Source organism: Nesoenas mayeri (assembly GCF_963082525.1).
Source record: "Nesoenas mayeri genome assembly, chromosome: Z".
Classification (NCBI taxonomy): domain Eukaryota; kingdom Metazoa; phylum Chordata; class Aves; order Columbiformes; family Columbidae; genus Nesoenas; species Nesoenas mayeri.
The window spans coordinates 24,032,678-24,054,609 of NC_137542.1; the positions used below are offsets into that span (position 1 = coordinate 24,032,678).

General features: G+C 38.3%; 1 protein-coding gene across 2 annotated transcripts in view; it reads left to right on the forward strand.

Moving 5' to 3' along the window:
• TRPM3 (transient receptor potential cation channel subfamily M member 3) overlaps positions 1-21,932 on the forward strand; it is a gene marked incomplete at both ends in the record, with an annotated part of 397,932 nt that overhangs the window by 296,145 nt on the left and 79,855 nt on the right. For both annotated transcript variants that reach the window (XM_080362471.1, XM_080362472.1), the window contains 2 exons: positions 8,290-8,464; positions 15,619-15,742. In XM_080362471.1, coding sequence (XP_080218597.1) covers positions 8,290-8,464; positions 15,619-15,742 — 299 coding nt within the window. The remainder of the gene's footprint in view (positions 1-8,289; positions 8,465-15,618; positions 15,743-21,932) is intronic.

Genomic DNA, 21,932 nt, shown 5'->3' on the forward strand with positions numbered 1-21,932 from the left:
GGTGAACTTAGAAATAGCATGCAACATACTAACATGTCCCAGTTACTCTTATAAGCACACTTAAAAACATGAGTAGTAAATGCATTTTTTAGTAAATGAGGCATTTTACTCACTTGCTGATCTGTGAAAAGACGGGTAAGTCATGTTCATAAAAAGAATTAGTCATAATTTATAGGACAGTTATAGCTTATTTATAAGTATACTACCAGTATTAAATATTCATGTTTTTCCAAGAACTGGGAAAAGAAAGTAGGACTTCTGCAAAGCATGATTGATTTTTTAAAATCCCCTTTCATACCACAAAGGCATTATACATTTTTTTCTCGCTTCCATTTCCAAATTCATTCATTTCTTCCAGTTTATTGTTTTAGCTTACATATTCATGCACTGCCACTTTGTCAAGGGGAAAATTGGATTATTTTTCTGTATAATAACATGAAGGCCTACAAGCTGCTGTTAGTGCACATCAGGACAAATGTTCTGGTATGTATGTAACTTCCTGGAATCACAATTGCTGGAAAGTCTCTCAGTGGCTCTGCTGCTGTGCACAGAGGCAATAACACAGTAATGAAGCTTTAGGTTGACTGTATAAATCTTTCAAGCAATATTGCAGTCTAATTTACAATATTGAACCAATGAACCAATAGCTGACACCATGAACCACTTAGCAATCTAGTCTACCCTGCAAAAATCTATGCTTGTTGAAATGCTCCAAATACAAGTCACTGTTTTAGAAATTAAGAAGAAGATGAGCCTCAGACAACTGGTTTTATCTCCCAGGTCTTTGGTACTATTTCTTCTTCTTTTTGCATGAATCATTATACGAAATGAAAATACAAACACTGCTTTGTCTGTATTCTATTAACTAAGTAGTGAGGGACTACCTTTCTTTTGCATTTATAGCAGGAATGCTAAAACATAAGTATGTCAGGTGGGGACCTTATTAAATGAGAAACAGTAATATGCAAGTTTGTGTGAGATATTTCACACACACTTGCTCTTGAATACAAACTGGATATTTCTTTCGAAAATCTGAGGAAAAAAATATCCTCTGTGGCTTACAAACTATTTTGAATACCACTGAAAAAAAAATTCTGAGACCATTCTTAAGTAGGAAGACTTGATTTTGGGATCAGACCTTTACCTTCCTGAAACATCAGTGTAGTTAGCTGTCACAGAGGCAAACTAAAGCCAGTTTTAGGCAGAAAACAAGTTCCAAAACAGACTTTATTCTAGTTAGAAAACTGTAGCCAATAAACAGACTAGAAACAGGGTTTATGCAATTATTTAGCATATACAGTTATTTAGCATAGAACACAGATTTGGATACCGGTTGAGGAGATTATTGGATTATAACAACATAAGAATAATGAGGATCCACAATGTGCACACATACACTCACAGGAGACAAAACTAGGGGCCTCTCTCTCAAAGGTATTCAGAAGAAATAATCACTTAGGTGAGGACTCACTCAGGGATATATCCAATAGAGAAAAAAACACTACAGGAAGAGTTGAGGCGCTCTCAGTTCCGGGAAGTCTCCTTAGACAGCGTCCCAGTCTGAGGGGAGGGCTCCAGTTCACAGACCCGCTACTTCAAGAAGACCACTCCAAGGGGGTCTTCAACAGGGACCCCGTTTTATAGCCCTGTCAGATCTGGCTGTGGGCATTACAATATGGTCTAGAAGCTTCTCTGGGCACCTCCTTTGTTGAGGACCCTGTCAATCGACTGAGGGTCCCACCCCTCCTGCCCACCCCCAGCAAGATGGAGTTGAAGTCGCCCTGTCCCCAGTGGGGAGGACATGACTGTCAGCACCACCCTAGGTGTGGATATGGGCACAGGCACAGTGGAGCACGAAAGGTGCTAAAGAGCCATCAGCTGCCCCATTGAAGGTTCTGGATCTCATCTGGGGGGTATGCAATGGCCACATTAACCAAGTGGCAAGCTTCACAGGGTTAACACAATAGTCAACATTCCCAGCTATTCTCAAGTCCACAGATACACTGCTAGACATGAAGGTTTCTCTATTTTACAAAAGGAGAGGGAAAAAGATTTGCTGAAACCAAAGCCCATCCTAGAAATGCTGAAAAAAACGATGAGCTGAGTAAATTTAGAAATAAGTCCTCCATGTAACTATCAGACAGCTGGAAAACATCATAATTTTTCAGACAGTTAAAAATAATCTACTTGAATTTAAAAGACTATGTCTTTCTCTACAAATGATGTAAAAAAATGCTACGTAATATGTCGTTTACTGCCTTCTAAGAAACAGGCAAAATATGCAAATCTGTGAAAATTAATTAGTCTTTTTCTATATTTGGAGCACAACACCAGTAGCTGCAAGTCTTTCCTGATAATAATAATGTGTTATTCTATATTGAGAAGGGTTATCTGCAGTTTAAGAATGGACAAAATTTCAGTGGACTGTATTATTGCTACTGTCTTTTCAATTGAAAAAATATGAAACACACAATTTCTAAGGTTGTATACTTTTAGAGTACTCAGTGAAAATGGCAGTATTGTTGTGCGTACCCAGCAAGAGGAATGCTATCCTTAGTTTTGCCCAGACTAGGGCTATTTTGTGGTAAAGTACACAAAAAAAAACTTGAAGGGAATACATCTTTCTTGTTGACTTATTGGACTTGACACAAAGTTCCCACTTTCTGGTTGTGTGCTAGGAGACAGCAACCCTGGTAATGTAGTCCAGTTTTTCATCAGCATGGTTTTATCTCGGGGTTGCCTCCTTTCTGACAATCACACCTCGAGCAAGAAACTCTTTTTTAATTATGATGTCCTTGGCTTTGAAAGGAATGTGTTATTTCAGATTTAGCATCTCACCTCCCAGTCTGACATTCTCCTTCTGAACGAACGGGCTGAAACAAGAGGCTCCCTGTGGATATATCAGGCATTTCCAGCTCCTACTTTGCAGACTGTTATATAATGTGCATGCACAAGCTGAAATAGTGCTCTTGCAGAGAATTCCTGACTCTTGCATTTCTAATGAGATACAGAGAGCTACAAGGAAAACTATTTTGATTATCAGTTAAAAAGAAATCCATCAGCTGCCTTCTTCCTCAGGTCAAGGTTCTGTCTTTGTTGGCATGACATGCCAACATTTTGCAAATTGATCTGGTGTTACAGTAAGATGAGGCATGTTCAGTTCTCAGTTTCATAGATGCAAAATTCTTAGCAAATGTAGTGTCAATATTTAATCAGGAAAAGTCAGTCAGTGTCTTCCTGCCCACTGTAATTTTTCTACAGACTCTCTGCATTCATCTCCAAATTCCTAATATTTAACAGCAAAGATGAATCCAGGATTTTTTACATCAAACCTTGTAGAAGTTTAATTCAAAATCTTCTCTGGGTATTGCCCGAGAGTTATTGAGATACAGACTTCTTTGGGCTAAATAGCTAAGCTTTTATTCTGAAACAAATATAATGCCAAAAATAATTTAAATGTGATTGGAAACATCATAGAAAACTGAGACTGTCATATTTCCCACATTCTCAAATTCTAAGATACTCAAGCAGACATGCTTTTTTTTTCCGATGTCTATAGACTTCCTTTCATACACTGTGGATTACCATCACTGCTCAGAAGTTAATCATCATAAATCTGGAAAAGCTCATAACATTAGCATTCAGACAAGCTTCAGAGAGGTTTTCTGAAAGCCAGAAGTCATTATATTCTGAAGAAATATCAACAAATTATTATTAACTGATTTTAAAATGCTATATCTAATTCCAGAAATGTTATTCCTAATTTTTCCTCCAAACTAAAGAAACAACATGTTTTTGCGAACCAAAAATATTTATGGACAACAATGAAAATTATAAAGAAAAAAATTCTATTTGCTGAGTCTCACTGAGAATTTCCAAAAGCAAAGGAGATGTAGAAATCAACTTTGTGTTTTAAATGTTTTCTCTTTTACTAAGAAATCTACCAGAATAATTGAAAGAGTTGTATTTCAATCTGTAACTTAATCATATATGCAAAATTAAGGTTCACATGAACCTTTTTCTTTAAACTCAAAGCTACAAAGTCTCATTGAGGAGGGGATTTAGAGAGAAGTTTTTTGTTTCACTAGCCTTCAGTTAGAGGACCGTTTTCATGCTGGATGTGTTTATACAGGATCAAGGGGAGAAAAAATGCCATCTGACCAATTGCAGTGAAACACAACTGAAACACTTGCAGAGAACTGTTATATACCACAAAACTGTTGTAACTATAGGAGTTGAAAAACCTAAAAATTTACATAGCTAAACAATTTCAAGCAGAATACACTGAGATTGTACAAACTTCCAGTAGACTGAAGGAACCTGCTTTAGGAACAGTTTGAGATACATAAGGTGACTGCATCTACAATGATTATTGAATGTCACTCCAAACTCAGAAAGTTTTTCCATTTTAGTCTTACTAGAAGGCTGTGAAGACTTCACACCTCTGATAGCCAGGAGTCTTCTGAACTCTGTCTAAAACTACTAATAGCCAATGTACTGTATGTCATAGAATCATAGAATTCTTTTGGTTGGAAGAGACCCTCAAGATTCAGTCCAAGCATAACCTAAGTCTGGCACTAAACCATGTCCATAAGAACCTCATCCATACATCTTTTAAACACCTTCAGGGATGGTGACTCAACCACTTCCCTGAGCAGCTTGTTCAAGTGCTTGATAACCCTTTGTGGGAATAATTTTTTTCTAATATCCAATCTAAACCTTCCCTGGTACAACTTGAGGCCATGTCCTCTTGTCCTGTCACCTGCTACTTGGGAGGACAGACCAACACCCTCCATGCTACAACCTCCTTTCAGGTAGTTGTAGACAGCAATAAGGTCTCCCCTCAGCCTCCTTTTCCCCAGGCTCAACAGCCCCAGTTCTCTCAGCCACTCCTCATCAGACTTGTGCTCCAGACACCTCACCAGCTTTGTTGCCATTCTCTGATCTCTCTCCAGCACCTCAATGTCTTTCTTGTAGTGAGGGGCCCAAAACTGAACATGAGGATATTCAGACATATTCTCTTTCATTCTTCAATTTGCTAAGGAAGATGAGCCAAACTAATCTAATCTTTTCTTATAAGATGGGGTGTTGATTCCCCACATACTCCTTTTGGCTTTTTCCTCCATCTGTTCCAGTTTGTTCTTTTTGAGCATGGGTGAGCATAGCTACATACAGTATTTTGCGTGGAATTTCATGAGTGGCTTGCATACTGGCTCTGTTGTACCCGTATTTCCTACTGAAAATGCTTTGCTGTTTGTATTCCAGGATCATATCTGCCTTCTTCATTGCCTTGCTACATCAAAGACCCAGTTCTCCTGTGATCAGCTGGATCACATCTTTCTCTTTTCTAGTATTTCCTCTTAATGACTTCCCAGTTTACAGCAGAATTCATTAATCACCAAGTAAATGACTTTGTGTCATGCACTGTGAACTTTCACCATTTCTATTACTCAATCTTTAATGTCATCCAGACACAATGTAACTAGTTACTGAGAATACTTAATATTATCTTATTAGCAGATGTCGGTATCAGTTCTACTTCTTGAAGTCATTAATAATAATAATAGCATCAGGGTAAGTTCTTCAAGAAACTCCATTAGTACTACAGTTCCACATACAACTCCACCCATTAGTTAATTATATACTTTCAAATCTGTGTACTTCTCTCCAGTTTTGCTAACAATTTCATATATGATGTTATAGCAAATACTTTACAGAAGACTACCTTTGGTAAATGTTAGGATCAGGCTTCTAAACACACCACTGGAAGGTTTTTTTGGCCATAATGAAACAAAATGGGCCCTACCAGTCAGTTTCCAGTGGAAAATACTGCGATGCTGAAGAGGAATGCTGATGTAAGATTTAGTGAGTTGTGGGCCTTCTAGTCAGACTTCATGTTTAGATCTCCTCTGTGATCAGTCTTTTGAGCAAGGAAGACTAAAACAAGAGCAGTAAAGGGAAATCCTTGTTCAGCTACCAAGAACTTATATCTTAAAAAAACTAACAGCAGAACTAAAAGTGCTCAGAGTATTGGCTGTACAGTGTGGTATAGAGAAAATCTACACAAGAAGTAGCAAGTACTGATAGAAAGTTCAAAAAACTTGGTAACATTCATAAGCCAGACCAGTAGAAATTAAATGACAAAATATCTTCTTTCAATTTTGCATTAAATTTTAATTGAAGAGAGTCTCTCTTCAGCTGCCATATGATTATGCTTGTAAGTACCATAAAGAAAAATATTCAGCATGAAGAACCTTTTTTTAATTGATCTTATGATAGCAATTGTCTTTAAAAAAAAATATTGTACTAGACATGAATAAAACATTTCTTTTGTCACCTAGTAGCAAAGGAAAATGTGGGCAGACTTGTGACATGAGGTTCTCTGCTGCATGCTCAACTGCAATCAAATGTATCGTATGACATATGTTAATATCTAGAATGCACTCTTAAAGGATGCAATTTTAAGCATGATTAAGATGAATGTAGGTAAACAGTGCAAATTTGTCAAACAAAATTAATCCTTAGCTTAAATCCCTTAATGTTAATGGAAGTGTATGTGGGACAGGTTAATCCATCAGACTTACAATTCACTCTTCTTAAGCACAGTTCTTAATTTTCCTTTCTCATTTAACTCTGCTCACAAAAACTGCTTTTCCACTAAGACCTTTGAAAAGAACTTGACCACTAAAAGAACTTAAGGATTAGGTAGAGAAGCTATTCAGGGAAATCCTGAAGTGAGCTCTATTTAAATTTTTCTGTTGATCACCTTGTTATGTTTTACAATTCTTACTCTCTTTTAATAGTCTGCATTTTATAACTCTGCTTATAGTTTGCTTAAATAAACACCATGCACTTTATTTAGGTAATAAAAGAGACACAAACTGACAGTAGATACAGCCATAACAAAGCATCCAAGAAACACCATGTTTGCTTGTAAAGTTGTTCAGCAGGTGCTTACAATATTTTGCCGTTTTATGTAAGAACTGGGGGGTTTCTTTTTTAAAGGACAGCTTACTTAATTTTTTGACAGCAATCTAAATCTTTAAAAATTTTTGTGACTACCAAAAATCATTAGATTTGTGAATGTTTCTAGAGGATCTAACCAGATTCAATGTTGCAGTCTCACAGGCTTAGTTTTGCTTCCGTGAACTGAATTCACTCTAAATGGAAGCCTAAGGCTGTCACATTAAAACTTCTTGATATCTGGCCTTATGCAACCAACTATTAACCGTTTGGGACACCCTTTCTGCTTTGTAGTGTAACATCGAAATTTTGTGCAGAATGCATATAGTGTTTCTTAGGAAAAGTTACTTTAAAATGAAAAACTTTTTGTTGACAAAAAAGTGCTAATAGAAAATGTTCAACTATTTCTACTTCCTGAGTCCTTTTGAATGTCCTTTGAACTGGGCCATAAGTGCCAACCATAAAAGCTTTTTCAGTCTTGTTAACGCCAGCCTGGTGTCAGATTGTCTTTCTCTAAATCTGTAAGACTTTCTGGGCAAAGTCTGTGCTTCAGCTTTTGCAGAGGACTCTGATCTAAGTGTACCAGAAGTATTGAAAATGAATATGTCTCTCCTCTAGTTCAGCATTAGTTCAGCTTTTTCTGGAGTAATGTACCCAGTGTGCGGTCTGCAAATCAAGGAATACGCTGCAAAATTTGGAGAGAATTCAGAGAAGAATTAAGAGACTGACTGGAATTGGAAAACAAGTATTGCATTGACTTGTAACACAATATGTTTAGTTTACCAACTAGAAAGCTAAAGGACTACCCAACTGCAACCTTAAAATGCATCTAATACAGCAACAAAATATCATAGGGGGGATTTTAAAACAGCAAGCAAAGCTACTGGAAAATCCAATGATTGGAAACTGACACCATGCAAAATCTAGATTACAAGCAAGTTACACAATCATTACTCTGAACATGTTAGGAAGAGTTGTGGCAGCTTCTTTATGCTTTCAAACAAAGATTCAATCTTTTGAAAAAGTCATGGTCTATTTCCACCATAAATATTGTATCTAAAACACCAGATAATTCTAGAATATCGTGGTTTATTTAGCAGAACTGACAAGATGACTACACTGGTCCCTTCTATCCTTAAAATCTATGATTTTTCTGAATGCCATTTTCTCTATAACATTGTACAGTGACAATGCAGTAATTTCAGTCTAATTTTTTTTTTTTCCTGTCTTCCGTTATGTTTTGTTTGCTTTGCTGGCTTCGTATTTTTTGTTCTTTTTTTTTTGTTGTTGTTGTGTTTTTGTGTTTGTTTCTTTCTTTTACTCCAGGAATTGGTCAAGGGGTTCCAGTGGTGGCTCTCATTGTGGAAGGAGGTCCCAATGTTATCTCCATTGTTCTGGAGTACCTGCGAGACACTCCTCCTGTTCCCGTTGTGATATGTGATGGCAGTGGCCGGGCATCTGACATCCTTGCCTTTGGTCACAAATACTCTGAAGAAGGAGGGTAAGTCATTTCCTAGTGTGTGTTCTTTCTCCATCCACAGATTCAATTCAGTGGTAAGATAGAGCCCAGGAAACTATAAGCAATATAGTGCAAAACCAGTATCTCCCTTTCATGGTTGTTTCTCTCATTGATACGGACAAAATATTGAAGGTATCAGGAAAAAAAAAAAAAAAAAAAAGAAAGAATAAGAATTAAAAAAACAAACAATGGAGCATTAAAACAACACTAAGGAAAGGCTACAGAATAGAACACGATAGAACACTTGTAGTAATTCTATCATATAGTTACTTGCAATAACATGTAACACATCGATTTGTACAATGTATGGTGTCTTCAGAAGGAACTCTGACGCATACCTTGAAGTAAATATGTCTTTGGTGGTAGATCAGTTTTGGGGCCTCAGTATCTCGTCTCTCTCATTGAAGTTCCAAGGGGAAGGCAAGGCAGATATGCAGTTTCTCACTGACACGAGGTTTCAGCATCATATCAGATATGTAGAATTAGCGCAGGTGTTGTTTTGGTTTTTTTTTAATTTCATCATAACCTTTTAATATCAGGGACTACCTATTGCCTTGGTCTGAAAAGTCCCGAACAGAGTATTAAGAATGTAAAATGTAGCTACATTTTGCAACAAGCAAATAAAAATTCTAGTAGTAAGCTAAGTAAGTTCCCAGTACCTTTTATACCACAATGACAAACAAGCTATGTACATGGGATAACCTAAATTAGAAGGCTTAAATGCAACCTTCCCCATTGGTGAATTGGAAGAATTATTTGGCTGCTCATCACTATTGGCCCTAATTTAAAGGTCAGGTGCTCCAGGCTCTGAAGCACTTCATTTCTCATTTATGTAAAAATCGAAAATGCATTGAACAACATTGAGGCTAAAAACATATTAATAAGATCTATCATAAACACTGAAATTTAGTCCTTACTAAGGCCTAAGTGTATATCCTAATTGCTACTAACTCTCCTCCATATAAAGCTGAAGTATTTTTGACTGCATAATGCCTTCTCATTTTGTTGTCTTGCATAAAGCACAAACTGGAAGTAGAACAACTGTAAGTGCAACTATTCTATTTATAGGATCATTTAGTAGCTTTTAATCCTCAGAGATTTTTTTAAATTGAATGCTGAATTTAAAATGAGAAAAATGAAACACTAGGTTAAAACTATGTCACTTCTTAGACAAATATTTCCTTACAGAATGGGAAATGGCTTGTAATATTTGAAGGCAGTCTCCAAGATGAGTTCATAGCCTGTTAACTACTTCATCAATTCTACTCCTGCAAGCATGAGACCCTTAAGGAGTTCAGTCCAATGCCATAAAAATGTTCATCTTGCCTAATGTTTATAAGGAAACATAAAACATTCTCTGTGTTTTAAATGAGCATCTTCATAGGAGAATCATTAAAGATTGCCTTTGGATTGATCTGTCTCTGTGTTCACTGTGACATAGTTCAGTCAAAAACTGAACTATATCAGTTTTTCACTTTGAGCAAAAGGAATCGTAATGTAGGTATGATATGTGTCTTCTGTGTCCCCCATGGTGTCTACCACACCATGGGGAATCATAGGTACTATCATATTGGAATTACTTTGCAAGATTGTTTTTACATTGAATATTTTGGAATCATTACTTTTCACTTGTGACAAAGTACTTTTGAAATCAAACACTGGATAGAAAAAGATCATCTCTTTGTGGAAATACGGTCATCTTTGTTTTGGAGAAGGGACAACTATTCAATAAACATAGTCAGGGAAAAACGGTGTAGAAGAACAACTGCCGATGAAGAGCTGCAAGTAAAGCTATTCCTCATAAAAGCATTCAGAAATCATCCTTGTTTGATTAGAGTGAAGGAATAATTACACTTATTTTTTGTCTCTTGTCATAACAATGCTATGCAAAATGTGTGTGTTTTAAAAGTATGAGAAATTCAGTAAATCCCACAGAGTAGCACAACTGTGTCTTATTTGTAATTCCAAAGGAAGAAAACATCAGCAGAGCTGTTTCTTACATATGGTGTGATTATCTAAAGTGCAAATCATAATTAAAACAGAAAATCCCTTAAGCTTCCCATAAAGGAGAGAAGGGAATAGTGTTCACATCACACTGATACTTTATGAATATATTTATCCTGAATAAAAGGAATCCTTTTTTTAAAATCACACATGAAAATTTAGAAACTAATTATGTGCAGTTCATTGAATTGAGTGTTTCATTTCAAGAATTTCAAAGCATTTTACTAACAATAAATTTAAAATATCTTTAATGAACTTGCATTTTAAAATTGGGTTAGAGCATATTACTTGTAAATCTGTAGCACATTGTATGACTCCATTATTAAAAATCCCTAGAGAAAAAAGACTAAATAATTTTGAGAATGGCTATAGCTATGGGTCAGATCTTTCAAATGGTCTCCAACGTTCACCACATCTTCATACGTGAGTTTGAAAGACTGTAATGCTGTCGAGTGGAATGTCAATCTTCTCCTCAAGTATTAGGCATGACTTCAAAAAAAATTCTCTCTGAGGAGGGAGAATGCCAAGATGCTGTCATCTGTTTCTTCTGCATTGGCCAAAGCAATTAAGGGTGTTCTGCTTTGCCATTTAAACTTCCAGCATATCTTGGACAGAAATAGAATGTCACTTCATTTACTTTGTCACTTCACTGTTTTTAAGTGACCTCTCCTCATGGATCCAAGACATCTTTCTCCTTTTTTCCTGTGGTAATGCCATACAGGTCAGTTCTGATAATCTGATACATCAAAACTGATCTTGGCATCTTCTTTAAAAAAACAAGAAAAGTCACTCTTCACAATAATTATCAGTAGCTTTTTTTTTTTCCGAAACTAAATGTATATGCATGTAGTTCTACTTTAGATACCAGATTTTTGACAGTAGGTATCTAAATTCCAACAGTGATTCAGCTCCCCTTGGTGGGGTGGGGAGGGGAGGCGGGGTAGGGCGTCGGCAGAAAGTTGGATACCTGGACTGATAGGAAAATGAGCTTATCTTGAGTATTTGGGGAATGAAAGAACAGATTTAATCTATGTGGGGAACAAAAGAAAAGAACAGGTTAAATTGTCTTTTTGTAGGACACTTTCTTTAGGCAGAAGCAAGTTACTTGCAGTATTGCTTCCAAGGCAATTAAATGGAATTCAGAGAATCATGCCATCAAAATGCCCCAAATAGGACTTTGTTGTTATAGAATCATAGAATGTTTTCGTTTGGAAGAGACCCTCAAGATCACTGAGTCCAACCAAAACCTAACTCAGGCACTAAACCATGTCCCTAAGAACCTCATCTAAATGCCTTTTAAACACCTCCAGGGGTGATGACTTCTCCACTTCCCTGGGCAGCCTGTTCCAATGACTGACAACCCTTCCTGTGAAGAATTTTTTCCTAATATACAATCTAGACCTCCCCTGGCACAACTTTATGCCATGTCCTCTTGTCCTATTACTTACTACTTGGGAGAAGAGACCAACACCCTTCCTGCTACAACCTCCTTTCAGGTAGCTGTAGACAGCAATAAGGTCTCCTCTCAGCCTCCTTTTCTCCAGGCTAAACAAACAGCCCCCAGTTTCCTCAGCTGCTCCTCATCAGACTTGTGCTCCAGGCCCCTCACCAGCTCCATTGCCCTTCTCTGAACTCTAAATATGTTGCAAAATATTTTCTGGGCTGAAGCCTAGCAGAATTTTGATAAAAAATACCATCTTCATCTGATACTACCAGATTTCTTAGGGTAAGAGTATGCTGACTTTGAAGTTAGTCATAGAGTTTCTGTCTAGTAAAGTGTACAATTTTATGCCAATGGAGGTTTATGCATATGAAGTTCATAATCCATGACAGAGGCTGCTGAATATACTGTTCCCAAGTTAGTAGCCAAGAAACAGATGTGTTCTAGGTTAGACCTCTAATCACAAGACTCAAGTAGCCATCTATTTTCTCCCAAATCTAAAAGTAGGAATCTGTGATTTTTTTTAAATGGTGCTGAAGTGGTGTGTGTAACAAATGTGGTTGTATTTGCACAGTGGATAAATCATCACCTCTCTGGCAAGTCACAGTTATTTTGGTCACAGTAGTCTGGGAAGTTACTTGATCTACTTGTGTTGGATTTGATGCATGCATTATAGGTTTAGCCTTTAGTAGCCTGGCACAGTTTGTAGTTGTCTCAGCTGTGTTACACAATGGGGAACTTTGATCTGATACCTTCTAACGTAGGTTCCTAGGGAGTGAGTGTATTATTTCATTGACATGACTGATTTCAGTTTACATGAAGCTTAACTCAGCTATGATTACTTTATCAGAAAGCTTGCTATTGTTGTTTCTACTTTTTATTGCAATCACTTCAGAGTTTTCATCTCACAAAGACATTGAACAGGCTTGCTGTAAAATTACAGAGATGTTTAAAAAAAATACTTAGTCTAGAAAACTGCATAAATCAAATGATGACAACAGGCAGTTTCTGAGCAGTGGAACTGCAACAGGTGTTTACTCCTGTAGTTAGGGAACCACTTCCTGATACATTAAAATAAATAAATAAATAAATAAAAATCCTCCATATATTTCACGTGGCGTTTGCTCTATATGCTGTTTAAACATGATATCATGCAGATTCTGATAGCTTTAATTCAGGAAAGGAAAGTGACAGCTGCTCAAGATGCCTCGGGACTTAATTCTGTTTCACTCAATGCATATTAAAGCAAATTTCTCTTGCTTTCTGTACATGTTAGCCTGAGAGAGAGACAGTTTCTGAAATTAAATTTCAGGGTTGGATTCTACACTTTTTTTAAGTAAAGTTACACTATGATGAGAAAACAGGATAGTTTTGATCCTAGGATCTTTCAAAATGTTTTCGCAAATTCCCTAATTTCAGAATCTTCCATTTGCATGTATTTTTTCAAACACTTCATATACTTACCATACTTTTTCAGGTAGTTCTCTTTCATATATAATTTCCAAAGGAAATCAGAGCTTTATTTAAATCTCTTTTTAAGATTCTTCAGTTGACTTTTTAGGAAACCTGTTCTTAGTGTTTAACCTCCTTTTTTTCTTTCTTAGTTTGAAAGGTAGAAAATTGCATAGTTCTGAATAACTTACACTTACAGTGATAGCACCATTTTTTTAAGAACAGCCTTCTTGATTAAAGCAAATTTTCAACTGATTTTTTGTAAAGACCCTTAAAAAGGGTCTTCAGAATTTATATCATAATTGCCCTACTAATCTGCAACTCAAAAGATGTCACTATTTTTCAGGGTGTCAGTCTTTCCAAGTTGATTTTCTTTAATACAGACTGAATTTGGATTTCTACCTGTGCTCTGACCTCTTGTTTTGTGTTCCCATGTGCTTGCAACATCCTTGCTTTTGTACAAGACGTCAGATTATTTTTTCTTATGATCACCACAGAGAAAGTCCTCTGCTGTCAGTTCTCACTGCTGCCCACCAAAAGGGCTGCACGTTTTAACTCATGGTGTGTTGCCTTTTGGGGAGGAAAGCAGGACACACTGCCGGGACAGAGAGCTTACATAGACAGTGAGCAGTAAATGCAGTGTTGTCACCCCTCCGGTATCTCAGGAGAAGGCACATTTGGGGCCATACTGCTCCATGATAAAAAGAGCAAGTGCAGAGGTAGGCTCTCCTTTCAAGAGGAGTCTGTAATAAAATAGAAGATAACAGGAGGAGCCAGGCATGGAAAGAACAGTGATGCACAGCGTAGTCTAAAACCTCATATAAACTCATTTTAATCCAAACACATTGACATATGCCTTACAGGTTTCTTTGTGAAGTGGAAGTCCTACTCAACAGGGATATTTACAGTCAGAGTCAAATTTAGACAGTAGAGAACATATGCACTCCATATGCCAGGCATTCTGTATTTTCCTGTGCACCTCTATACCTCTTTCCCATTCCCATTCACTGTGTCTTCTAACAAGATGTTTGCTGTAAATGTAAAAACTAGATAGTTAAATCATATTTGTGATTCAGTTGTGTAATGAATGTCCTGCATGTCATTTGGGCTTCCTTGCTACAGGCAACTTTTATCAATAGTATGAAATAGACAGGGGTTTGGTCATTGTTCTCCCAAAGCAGCTGCCATAAGCTAAAACTTACTTTTAGATAATGTGCTTCTTCTGCTAATTCTTTGCAGTTCCTGCAAGGCTAAATCTTTGTTTATCTTCTGTTGTAAGATATGAGTCATGGAGATTCTCTGATCTTTGTGCCCTCAGATGATCAACAATGACTTATCGTGTAACGCATCCTGACTCAGCTGATTTGAAACACTCAGTTACAATTTTTAAGTGAGAAAGCTCCTATAGTGTAGAAGCTTTCATATATCGAAGGATACATGTTCTAAATTACAGCCCACTTTTTTGTAAGACATTAAGAACAGCAGTGTTGCACCCAGAACAGTCTGTATGGAAAAGCTTTTTGATATCAAGGGGTAGAGTCCAAATACTAATATTCCGTGTAATATTACTATTTATTTCTGCTCTTGGTCCGCTTTTTGCATGTACAAACACTTGGAAGCACTGAGGAGGAATATATAAAAGATAAAAATCTCTCTTTAAACTGCTGGAAGACCAGCATGAACAAAATGCAAAATGGTTTAAAGTGGACTCAGAAACTGAGAAAGTTTTTGTTGTTTTCTTACTTGATCCTGTGCAGCATCACTAAGGTGAGTTAAAACATTTGGGATATGCAAGCTAAAATCAAAACCACTGACAACACAAATGCTTCCAGTTTCATAAAATGAACCATAAGCTGGATTCTGTGAACTCACTGACAGAAAGGGATCTTCAGTTCACCTAGAAGTGTTGTTTTGTATCAAATCCAGAGTGTCAGTGTGGTTCTTGTTTTTGTTAGGAATTCCCACAGAGCTGATAGTCTGAATGACCTTCTGTCATGCAATATGGGGGAACTGAAACAAAACCTTTGGAGATGAGTGACCCGAACATGATCAAAATATTTTTCTAGAACAGTGTTTTCTAGTTAATCTCAGATGGTTTCAGCAGTTCCTGTCCTTCAAACTTCTTTAAAAACATCTGCAGTGGTGTGTTGTCTGATTCTTATTTGTTTGACCCTTGGCTAAAGTTGCAATGTTCCTTCATGTCTGTTTTTCTACATTACTTTTTCATTCTGAATTTCAGACTTATCAACGAGTCTTTGAGGGACCAGTTGCTAGTTACCATACAGAAGACTTTCACGTACACCCGAACCCAGGCACAGCACCTTTTCATTATCCTTATGGAGTGCATGAAGAAGAAGGAGCTGGTATGTTCACACTTTCTTAAAGGCAAAGAGACAGCTCAACGCATTGTTGCGATCAAGTGTTTCAGGTGCTGGTTGAAGGATTTCACAAATCTGATCGTTGTGATCCACGCTCTGGAAGGATATTATATCATGCTAACTTTTGTTTGCTTTAATCTGTAGTTTCTCATTTAAAGTGACAAATCTAACATATCAGTTCCCTTTGTGAATTCCTCTACATTTGCATTGACAGGACAAAATCCAGCTAGTAGAGTATGGATATTATTACTTTTCAGTCATCTTCAGTCTTATCATGATTAAAATCTACAGAAAATGTCATAAGGAAGATAATTGTTTGTCTGTTACTGGGATCATTTTAAAAATGCTATAGAGTTCTACATGTATCACTAGGGCTATTACTCTATTATGGAGATGTGTGGCAGCCTGTTTCCAAGGTTCCTGTTCTGCAGTGGCAACACTGTACTTTTAATCCATGTTTATACTGCCTTGAAGAACGTAAGAGCTTTCAAAAGTTGCTGGAAGCTCCATGAGGCTGCTTTTACTGAAGTATTGTTGAAGCAAAATCACATTGTAAAAAACTGGGGATTCAATTCCAGAAGTTTTCATTTGTTACAAACTAACATGTTTCTAAGCTTTGCTTTGGGTTCACATCACAGCTTCCTGAGTGTCGGCAACACTCTGTGCAGGGTAACACTCAAGAGGGAAGACCGGCTCAGTTGGTTTACGGAACTTTCATTTTCGGCAACTGTGTGAGTTTTTTGTGACCTCCTCCTCTGCAGTGCCTTTTAATTTTAGTTGAAAATATGGCACAGAGTAATTAATACCACTGGAGGAGAATGGGGAAGAATGGTTAGCAAATTATTAAAAAAAAAAAGTCTGCCCTTCTAGACAGACCTTTGCAAATTATATGGTTTAGCTTGTTGAAAGTGCAGTATTTTGTTCACTAATCAGCAGTTTGTGCATCCATCTAAAAGTGGTCAGCCTTCCTCAGCTATAACTAAACGTTTACGTGAACCACAATCACCTGGCATGTATAATGGTAGAGAGGAGAGGATCACAGGGTTTCTCTCTGGTACCTCGGTTGTCCTCAGAGTGTTAATCTTAACAGTGGTGTGCTAGAAAGATTTTATATCTCAGATGTGTTGGTAAGCTAATGGTTTCTAAGTCTCCTCACCTTGTATATGAAAGTTTTGGAGGTTTTGTTTGTTTGTTTGTTTGTTTAAAGAAAAAGGAAAAAACAAAACAAAACAAAACCAAAAACACACACAAAAATCAAACCAAACCAAACAACAAAAAAAACACACGACAACAAAAAAACCCCACTCATAATATGAAGACGCCATTACCAGAGGAGATGGATGACCTTGGAGATGTGAAGTATTCCCAGGAGTGAGTGGTGGCTTCACTGGTTCTACAAAGCCTGATATTTCATCTTTCCACATCTGTCCCTGCTCTTGTCCTTCCTCAGGCTTGACCTTCTGATTTGTTTGTGTGGAAGACAAAACATTACTTGATGAATGGGCTTTATCATTAGCTTGATTTCCACTCTGTCCAAAGAAGCAAATAGAAGGAAGATGCAAAAGATTGTCTCAGGGAGCTCAGCAGCAGCCAAATTGATCATGACTGTTTTCCCTGAATTTATGGTCAATGTGCCTGACTGATTTTGTGGCTGTTGAATTCACAGGAAACAAAGTAGGGAATGCAGTAGAGACTTGTCCTATTGCACTGTGCCACTAAACAATTAGGTGCTAACAGGACACAGGCAGGAAGATGATCTTATAGTAAAGTACATAAATACAGAATAATCATAGATGTGGAGAGAGAAAATAAAATGCAAGTTAATCTTTGGGAAGGAAAAAAAAGCTATCTTTGAAATAACTGCTTAGAATATGTGAAAAGATTGGCATTTCTTTTGCAAATTTGACATGTGTGGTGGCCAGGGAAAAAAGCATAATCATAACAAAAATTATCCTCTTCACAGAACATTAAATTTTTCAAGTTCTGGCATTCCGGACTACATTCTTAAAGAATGGTCTCTGAATTGTATGCTCAGGGAGCATCATTATTATGATATACAATGTTCCATTTATTTGATAAAGTGTGTGTTCGTTTGTTGAATAAAATCACAGAATCACAGAATATCAGGGATTGGAAGGGACCTCGAAAGATCTTCTAGTCCAGTCCCTCTGCCAGAGCAGGAACACCTAGATGAGTTTACACAGGAAGATGTCCAGGTAGGCTTTGAATGTCTCCAGAGAAGGAGACTCCACAACCTCCCTGGGCAGCCTGTTCCAGTGCTCTGTCACCCTCACTGTGAAGAAGTTTCTTCTTATTTAAGTGGAACCTCCTGTGTCCCAGTTATTACCCAATGCCCCTTGTCCTATCGTTGGTTGTCACTGAGAAGCGCCTGGCTCCATCCTTGTGACACTCACCCTTTACATATTTATAAACGTTAATGAGGTCACCCCTCAGTCTCCTCTTCTCCAAGCTAAAGAGACCCAGCTCCCTCAGCTTTTCCTCATAAGCGAGATGCTCCATACTCTTAAATCATCTTCATTGCCCTGCGCTGGACCCTCTCCAGCAGTTCCGTGTCCTTCTTGAACTGAGGGGCCCAGAACTGGACACAATATTCCAGATGGGGTCTCACCAGGGCAGAGTAGAGGGGAAGGAGAACTTCTCTTGATCTACTAACCACTCCCCTTCTAATACACCCCAGGATGCCATTGGCCTTCCTGGCCACAAGGGCACAGTGCTGGCTCATGTTCATCCTGCTGTCCACCAGGACCCCCAGGTCCCTTTCCCCTACACTGCTCTCTAACAGGTGGTTCCCCAACTTAGACTGGAACCTGGGCTTGTTTCTGCCCAGATGCAAGACTCTACACTTTCCCTTGTTGTATTTCATTAATTTTTTCCCTGCCCAACTCTCCAGCTTGTCCTGGATGGCAGCACAGCCTTCTGGCGTGTTGACCACTTCTCCCAGTTTTATGTCATCAGCAAACTTGCTGACAGTGCACTCTATTCCCTCATCCAAATATTGATGAATATATTGAATAATACTGGTCACAGTACTGACCCTTGAGGCACTCCACTAGATACAGGCCTCCAACTAGACTCTGTCCCATTGACCACGACTCTCTGGCTTCTTTCCTTCAGCCAGTTCACAGTCCACCTCACTAGTCGATCGGCCAGACCACACTTCCTCAGTTTAGATGTGAGGATGCTGTGGGAGATTGTATCAAATGCTTTACTGAAATCAAGGTAGACCACATCCACTGCTTTGCCATCATGTATCCACCTCGTTATGCCCTCATAAAAGGCTATGAGGTTGGTTACACATGACTTCGCCCAATGTGAAGCCACATTGACTGCCCCTAATGACCCTCTTATCCTTGATATGGCACCAAGGATAAGTTGTTCCATCACCTTTCTAGGGATGGAGGTGAGGCAGACCTGTTTATTGTTACCCAGGTGCTCCTTCTTGCCCTTTTTGAAGACTGGAGTGACATTTGCTTTCCTCCAGTCCTCAAGCACCTCTCCCATTTCCCAGGATTTAGCAAAGATGATGGAGAGTAGCCTATCAATAACTTCAGCCAGCTCCCTCAGCACCTCCAGGTGCATCCCATCTGGGCCCATGGATTTATGGATGTCCAGATTGTTTAATTGCTCCCTAACCCAGTCCTCATCAACCAAGGCAAACTCCTCCATTGTCCTGACTTCCTCTGAGGCCTCAGGGATACGGGGCTCCTCAGGACACCCTCCGGCAGAGTAGACAGAGACAAAGAAGGCATTCAGTAACCCTGTTTTCTCTGTATCTTCTGTCACCAGGGCACCCACCTCATTCATCAGTGGGCCTACATTGCCTCTAGTGTTAGTTTTATCTGACATGTATTTGAAGCTCTTTCTGTTGTCTTTGACTCCTCTCGCCAGGTTTAATTCTAAGGAGGCCTTAGCTTTCCTAGTTGCCTCCCTATATCCTCTGACAACAGCTGTGTATTCTTCCCAAGTGGCCAGCCCCTCCTTCCATGATCTGTAAACTCTCCTCTTCCACTTGAGCTTACCCAGCAGTTCCCTGTTTAATCACGCAGGTCTCCTGGCTCCCTTCCTTGACTTCCTACATGTCGGGATGCTCTGATCTTGAGCTTGGTAGAAGCAGTCCCTGAATACTAACCAACTATCTTTGGCCACTGTACCTTCAAGTACCCTTTCCCACAGGACTTCCCCCAGCAATTGTTTGAATAGGCCAGAGTTTGTCCTGCTGAAGACTAGGGTTGTGATTCTGCTCAGCATTCTGTTCCTGCCACATGAGATGCTGAACTCCACCATCTCATGGTTGCTGCAGCCAAGGCAGCCCTCAGTCTTTACTGCTTCAACCAGACCCTCCTTGTTAGTGAGGATGAGGTCCAGTAAAGTCTGAGTACTCAAGCTGGATGATAAGCTGAGGTCAGAGTAGAGAAGAGATATAAATCTGTTAGGTTTGCAAGACAGAGCAAAATCCAATTCTCAGTTTAATGAGTAGATTTTATTAAATCATAAACTTAGCTGTGTTGATACTGTTAACATCAGAGTTTATATTCAGGAATATATTTAGACCAAGATGCTTAATGAGGTCTATGGTATAAAATCTGTTTAAAATTCAGTAGACTACACAGGTCTGTACATATAACTGTAGATTTCAAGGACAGGAGTGTGTTTTGTGTATAATTTATGGAAATTCTCTACTGTTACATTTGCATAAAATTCTTAAAAGTAGTTTATACCAAGAAGTTCCTAAAATAGGGGCATGAAAGTTCCCAAAGCTAAGTATCAGGAGACAGTATTGTAAAGTCCAGTCAGCACTTTTTTTCAAAAAGCACCATGAACCTTTTTTACATAAGTTCCCATCTCCTGCATGTAGCTCATGAAAATCTGTAACAGCCCATTTGATGGTACCTTGCCTGCCATTAAATAAAAAAAACAAAAAACACAAAAAAACCACAAAACAACAACAACAACAACAACAAAAGAAATAAGGCAGAACATAAATTTAAAAAGCGGGGCGGAGGGGGGAGGGGTTGGAATTTAGGGAAAGAAAAAATACTTTTTTGCTTTGGACATTTACATTCTATATCAATTAGTCCAATGCTACAATAAGATGGAATTCATAAATTTAAAAAAAAAAAAAATATAGAATGAAACCATCTTCGATGGTGTTTTTTGATCTTTCATTCTACTGTGGCTACCTCGCTGATCTCAGAATACAAAGAGCAGGTGAGCACACTGCCTGAGGACTCAGTCTCACAGGGACATTTCCCGCTGGAGCCCCAGCTCGGTGCTAGGGTCAAGTGGCAGCAAGGCAGCAAATCCCTCCGGTAGCTGGCTAGGGTAATTTGCTTCACATAGTCCCTGAAAACTCGTTGTGTTGAGTTATACTTCAGAAGTCTGTTTCCAGCTGTGCAAAGGAGTGTATATTTCTGTCTCAGTAAATAAAATAGATTTATTATTTTCCCTTAAAGACAGTAATTCTGTTGTTACAGTTTTCTGACAAATACAGGCTGCTCCATTCCTTTAGGAGTATTTAGTCATTTTGCAGCTTAGACTGGCATGTTATTGGAGTGCTTTGTTCACAAACCACAATGTGAATTTCTCAGAAGCAAGAATCTGCTTTCCAAAAATCTGTGTGGGTCCATCTGTGGAGCTTCATTGGGCAGGCACTGGGAAAGGCCACTTTGGCAAGCCAGAAAGGTCCACATCCCTGAAAACAACAATATAGTTGGAGTGAGATACATTTGTCATAAAAACAGTGCTTCCAAAATAGCCCTTTGAGAGTCAATAGACCTAATCTTATATCCATTTAATAGAAAAGGGACTTGGCGTGAATCAGGGTAAGTCCAGTCTTAGTACCTTAGGAATCAAAAAATGGCACATTGACACCAGCAGTAAAGACAGAGTACCATCTGCTGATTAAGTTTGTCTTCTTGTTACTACCATGACCATTTTCTGCTACATTTGTTTTCCTTGAATATTTGGAGGTTCAGTTATTACATTGTCATGGTTTAACCTGAGCTAGCAATGCAACCATGACGGCCACCCCTTCCTCCATCCCTCCCCCTCCCACCCACAACAGGAGAGAGAATCAAAAGGGAAGGAAGAAACCAGGATTGAGATAAACGTGGTATAATAAAATAATGAAATACTAAAACACTACTAGTAAACA